Source organism: Cynoglossus semilaevis, chromosome 8 (genome assembly GCF_000523025.1).
Source record: "Cynoglossus semilaevis isolate Cse_v1.0 chromosome 8, Cse_v1.0, whole genome shotgun sequence".
Lineage (NCBI taxonomy): Eukaryota > Metazoa > Chordata > Actinopteri > Pleuronectiformes > Cynoglossidae > Cynoglossus > Cynoglossus semilaevis.
The window spans coordinates 28,545,283-28,550,673 of record NC_024314.1 but is presented as its reverse complement, the minus strand read 5'-3'; the positions used below and the strand labels follow the sequence as shown (position 1 = coordinate 28,550,673).

Genomic DNA, 5,391 nt, shown 5'->3' with positions numbered 1-5,391 from the left:
ATGGATGGATGGATGGATGGATGGATGGATGGATGGATGGATGGATGGATGGATGGATGGATGGATGGATGGATAATAAAGTATTTGACAAATCCTCACTAACATGCAGGACATTGTTTCACTCTCAACATTCAGCAGACGGGCCGTATTGAAGCCCCCAGCGAGCCAGATTTGGCCCGCGGGCCGTATGTTTGACACCCTGCTGCAGTTTCAGCCTGAGGGTCATCACTCTGTTTGTCCTCAGACACAGGGTTGTTGGTTCTACTCTCTCACCTCTCACCCAGAGGAGCAGAGATAAACCCTGGACGTGTCCTCGTACTTGCCCCGCCTCCTCCTCCTCCTCCGCCTCCTCCTCCTCCTCCTCCCCTTCCTCCTCCCCTTCTGGGTGAGAGTTGAGGTCATTGTTATGCAACAGACGACACTTCCCCCCCGACTCCTGCAGAGGCTGCACACAACGTAAGTCGAGCTCCTCAACTTTAACTCTGATTTGGCTTTTTGTTTTTTTTTCTTTAAAAACTTAACTTAAAAAATTAACCTGAAAATACTTCATGTACCCAGACCGTGTACTCTGAGCTGTAGAAGTAGTTAATGTGTATTTTTGGAAGGACTCTGATGAAGTTTGTTTTTCATTCACTAAAGTTCCTGTTCTGCCAAACTCTTCCTACGTCGTCTGTCAACTGCGGCTAACTTTAAACAGTGAAAACTAGCTGTGAAACTTTAACTGATTAGCGCTAAGCTAGGCTAACTTGTGTCCTCCTCCTCCTCCAGTTCAGCAGACATGGAGCAGCTCATGGCCAACGAGGTTTTCAGGGCTTTCACCACCTACGCCGTCATTGTCATTCTGAAGATGATGTTGATGGCGCCGCTGACCTCGTACTACCGCGTGACCAAAGGGGTACGTCCACCGCGCTGACCGTCCGCGGTCGCGTGTTAGCAACACCTGTGGTCGTGTCTGTCTCTGAAACATGAACTTTTACAAACAAAGACTTTTCACATGATAAATATTTTATCAGGTGTCACATGTACTTCAGAGATAAGACACACCCAGTCCTTACTGGAATGTTTATGGGGGGGGGAGGACAGGAAGTGAAGGGGGGGGGCAAAAAGTCTGATGACAGAGATGGTGAATATAAAGGTGTCACGTTCAGATCAAATTCATGTCAGGACAATTCTTCTTTTTTTGTTGACAACCCTGGGTTGTCGACAGGTTGATGTAGTATTTCCTGTTTTGCAGAAAAAAAAAAAATTCCCCAGAATCCTCTGATGTAAACAGCGCCTCCTGAAGTGTTTGGACGTGTTATATGAACCTATATTTAAATATATGTTGATGTAAATACAGTGTTTGGGTTTAACGCCCGCCTTGTCTGCGCTGCAGGCGTTCTCTAATTTGGAGGACGTGAGGAAGAAGACGATGGAGGAGAAGAAGAAGCTGCTGAGAACCGATCCAGACGTGGAGCGCGTTCGAAGGTTCGTTTTCTAACTGTGAGACTTTAGGGTCAAAGGTCAGGGTTAGTCACCAAAGTGACCACTAATCCAAACCCAAACCCCTGACCTTTAACCCTCGATGGTTGGTTGGTTGGTTGGATGAATTTATAACGACTGCTGGTCCTGTGATGTCATTTTTCCAGGTGTCACCTGAACGACCTTGAGAACATCGTGCCCTTCTTCGTCATCGGCCTTCTCTACGCCCTGACGCAGCCCGCACTGTCGACCGCGCTCCTCCACTTCCGCGTCTTCGCAGGCTCACGTGTCTGCCACTCCGTGTCCTACGTCTGTGTCCTGCCCCAGCCCTGCAGGGGTCTGTCCTACATCGTGGGCGTGTTGGTCACTGCCTCCATGGCGTATCAAGTGCTCAGTACCGTCCTTGTCCTGTAGGGGTCTGCGGGGGGTACAGTGGTGTCTGTATCTTTACGCTCACGTTCTGATAAACGAGGGTGAAGGGATTTGATCGAAGCGACCGCGGTGTTGAATCAGTGTTGAACCTCAAACCAACTTCGTTATGGACCAAATATATTGATGATGAGCTAAAGCTAGCTGTTCACGAGGCTACGTTAAAACACATTAATTACTGCCCACTAGGGGCCGATGTTTTCACTTCCAAAGATAACGACCACCAAGAGTTGATTATGGATCAAAACAGCGTTTTTATTTCACAGTCTGTAGTTGTCTGTTGTTGTCTGTAGTTGTAGCACGTTGTTCTACGATGGTTAGCTACGTTTACGCTGTGATGGAAGATTTTCTCCTCATTAAATGTTTTATCAACATTGTTGAAGGGTTTTTTTTTTCATTCTGACGTATTTATAAAATCACACAACACTAACACCAGAACCATGACCCAGAACTCTGACCCAGCACTCTGACCCAGAACCCTGACCCAGAACCATGACCCAGATCCCTGACCCAGAACTCTGACCCAGAACCCTGACCCAGAACCATGACCCAGATCCCTGACCCAGAACCCAAACGAACCCTGACCCAGAACCATGACCCAGAACCCTAACGAACCTTGACCCTGAACCCTGACCCAGAGTACCTCAGAGTACCTCAGATTACATCAGATTACCTCAGATTACCTCAGAGTACCTCAGGTACATCAGAGTACCTCAGATTACCTCAGAGTACCTCAGATTACCTCAGAGTACCTCAGAGTACTCTGAGGTACAGGTGTGCAGTAGAACACAGGTTATCACCGGATCAGGATCAAACGACTGCCCTTTTACCCGTGACCTGATAACAGTTAGCTCCGACTGTGTGATCCACAGGATCCGACCGTTCCCATGGATCGCAGAACGAGGTTCAACACGACAACATGTTGTTTTTTTTTACCCGTCGTTCCACTTTGTTAGCGTCGACGCCCATCAGTGATACGACCTGAGGCACAGTTCTAACCTTCGTCTGATCTGTCACGACCGTACGGCACCACCGCGGGTGGAGGCTCCTCCTACAGGTTACACAAATCCTGCTATTTATTCAGCTGATCTTTGGAACTGTTTGCTCCAGTCGTTGACTTAAAAAAAAAAACCAACCGAGGTAAGAGACGCACGCACATCAAACACGTCCGTCATTCGTCACGTTCTCGGGTTTTTGTTTGTAAAATAATCTCCGTCTTTTACTCATTTTTGTTTTTGTTTTTCTTGTTTCTGTAGTTTGGTATTGCAGTACACTTCTGTTGTACACGACTTGTACTGCAGTAGGAGGTGTTACAAAGAAACTCATTAAATATTCAGATCGTTAACTTTTTTACTTTGTTGAGTTCGTGCAGGCAGAAACATGTACTTCAGGTACAACAAATATCCTGAGGCGTCGCCGTCTGTCTGATCGGTTTTACTAATTATATTTGTAATATATTTGTAATATATGTGTTTTTTTTCTCTGCAAACTATTTTTTTTTTCATTTTCTTTACAAATTTTCCACTATCCGAAATGCGATAAAAATAGTCGACCATAAATCATTTGAATTTATAACGCGTGTATTAAACACTATTGAAGCTGTAAATGACAACCTTCATGAAAGTACGCCCCCTGCCTGTGGTATGTTTAAAAGGTTTATTTTTTGTCATGCGATCGCAGCTGTCAATCAAAATGATCCGATATTTTTACTTTATTTATGTTCATTAAAGTAAAATAATTCCATTGTTTTGCGGGAATTTAATCATAATTTTTGCTGACATTTTTAGGCGACCCCATATGGGGTGTCGACCCTAAGGTTGAACACACTCCAGATAAATGAACACGAAGTAGTTCAATATTTTCTGTGTAGTTTCCGACGGTGAAGCATCGTAAACACATGATCGGACCGTTCTAACTGTGAAATGTTATGGTCATGTGACATTCGCACGTGTCATTTCCTGTTTTTATTTCCTCGCAGGTGAAATGTCGTCACTGCTCAGTTCGATGGACAGCGACGTCCTGCGGTCGTTCTCCACCTACGCCACCATCGTCGTCCTGAAGATGATGTTCATGTCGCAGCTGACTTCCTTCTTCCGCCTCACGAAGGGGGTAGTGTTTCCTGCCGAGGGTTTGATTTTAGTCGTGAAACATTTTGACGTTCGTTGGTTCGTCGTGACAGACGTTTAGACGCAACTGTTTCCTGTTCCTCCAGGTTTTTACGTTTAGAGTCAACTGTTTCCTGTTCCTCCAGGTTTTTGCTAATGTAGAAGACGCCAGATTTGTAGGAGACAAAAAACTGGTCCGCACCGATCTGATGGTGGAACGGGTCCGCAGGTACGTCTCATTTTAAGTGTTTGGATTTTTTCGATTGTTTGTTCTGGGTCTTTAGAGTTCCGTTACGCACTTTAGCTTACTGATCACATTTTTGATTCTTGCGTAAAGACCGATTCTCAAACACTGTACCGAGGCACCTTGGTGAGTCACGACAGATAATGTTGCGATTTTAGGGAATTTTCCTGAAAACTTTAATCACTGTATAACTGTGTCTTTCTTCAATTCCTGGAAGAGTATCGTTGTTTTGTTCAACTAAACAGGCTGAGGCGATCGGTTGTTCATCAGTTGCTGCAGCGTTTACTCGGTGTGGTCCTTGTTAAACAGTACCATGTTCTCATGTTCCAGGTGTCACCTCAACGACCTGGAGAACATCGTCCCCTTCGTGGTGATCGGCCTTTTCTACTCCCTGACTCAGCCGGCACTTCCTACCGCCCTGCTGCACTTCCGCCTCTTCGTCGGCTCTCGTTTCTGCCACTCCGTGTCGTACGTCGGCGCCCTCCCCCAGCCCAGCAGGGGTCTGTCCTACATCGTGGGCGTTCTGGCGACCGCTTCCATGGCGTACAGGACGCTCAGCACCGTCCTCCTCCTGTAGAGGCATCACTGGACCGTACACATAAATACACCGGAAATCACAGCAGGGGGCGCCACTACCGTAAATGATGCAGTGACTGAAGTTGAACTTTTTTTGAAGGTTTTTGAATTAATGTCAAAAATGTAAAAACCACAAAAACACTTTTTCTCACCGCAGACAAGTGAAGTTTCAAATCTTTGTGGATGTTTCACATCAACTGGGGTTTTTGTAACTGGTAACTGGTAACTGGTAACTGGTAACTAGGACTTGTTACTTTAACCCTGACTTTTCAAACCTGTTCTTCCTCCATATTTTCTTCACAGGAACTTCAGAGTAAAATGTACAAAATAAAGGTGTGGAGGAAAATAGTTTGTCGTTAGTCGTCCATTATTTTATATTATTATACGTTTATAACAAATGTTATTGTAGTTCTTGTTATTACTGTTGAACAGATCGGTACCACAGAACAGTTCTATGTTCTTCAGACCCTGAAGTTCTAGAAGACTCCGGCCAGTTCAGATGTTGGAGTTGTCTTCGAGTTTCTCTTTGTTACTTTTTTTCCTTACAGGATCTGGCAACCCACCGTAAAGCCAGTC

General features: G+C 45.4%; 2 protein-coding genes across 4 annotated transcripts; both read left to right on the top strand.

Annotated features, from left to right (window-relative positions):
- Positions 1 to 317: 317 nt before the first annotated feature.
- LOC103383009 (microsomal glutathione S-transferase 1-like) lies at positions 318 to 2,267 on the top strand. Its single transcript, XM_008315999.3, has 4 exons — positions 318 to 456; positions 769 to 895; positions 1,376 to 1,467; positions 1,629 to 2,267. Exons 1-4 carry the CDS (start codon positions 407 to 409, stop codon positions 1,873 to 1,875), a joined length of 516 nt encoding a protein of 171 aa, XP_008314221.1. The 5' UTR covers positions 318 to 406; the 3' UTR covers positions 1,876 to 2,267.
- A 618-nt stretch (positions 2,268 to 2,885) lies between these two features.
- On the top strand, positions 2,886 to 5,163 carry mgst1.1 (microsomal glutathione S-transferase 1.1). 3 transcript variants are annotated; one of them, XM_008316000.3, is made up of 4 exons: positions 2,886 to 3,030; positions 3,869 to 3,999; positions 4,142 to 4,224; positions 4,570 to 4,816. In XM_008316000.3, exons 2-4 carry the CDS (start codon positions 3,874 to 3,876, stop codon positions 4,814 to 4,816), a joined length of 456 nt encoding a protein of 151 aa, XP_008314222.1. In that variant the 5' UTR covers positions 2,886 to 3,030; positions 3,869 to 3,873. The 3 variants fall into 3 exon arrangements, with proteins under 3 accessions (XP_008314222.1, XP_024913667.1, XP_024913666.1); XM_025057899.1 differs by lacking the exon at positions 2,886 to 3,030 and adding an exon at positions 3,037 to 3,531; XM_025057898.1 differs by lacking the exon at positions 2,886 to 3,030 and having other exon boundaries at positions 3,848 to 3,999; positions 4,570 to 5,163.
- Positions 5,164 to 5,391: the final 228 nt, after the last annotated feature.

What these genes read in the sequence shown, in the direction of transcription:
- LOC103383009 (XM_008315999.3), top strand. Translation starts at nt 407, where the DNA reads ATGCAACAGACGACACTTCCCCCCCGACTCCTGCAGAGGCTGCACACA. An exon ending in ACTACCGCGTGACCAAAGGG is followed by an intron (nt 896 to 1,375) that starts GTACGTCCACCG and finishes TCTGCGCTGCAG; the next exon opens with GCGTTCTCTAATTTGGAGGA. An exon ending in GACGTGGAGCGCGTTCGAAG is followed by an intron (nt 1,468 to 1,628) that starts GTTCGTTTTCTA and finishes TCATTTTTCCAG; the next exon opens with GTGTCACCTGAACGACCTTG.
- mgst1.1 (XM_025057898.1), top strand. Translation starts at nt 3,874, where the DNA reads ATGTCGTCACTGCTCAGTTCGATGGACAGCGACGTCCTGCGGTCGTTC. An exon ending in TCTTCCGCCTCACGAAGGGG is followed by an intron (nt 4,000 to 4,141) that starts GTAGTGTTTCCT and finishes CTGTTCCTCCAG; the next exon opens with GTTTTTGCTAATGTAGAAGA. An exon ending in ATGGTGGAACGGGTCCGCAG is followed by an intron (nt 4,225 to 4,569) that starts GTACGTCTCATT and finishes CTCATGTTCCAG; the next exon opens with GTGTCACCTCAACGACCTGG.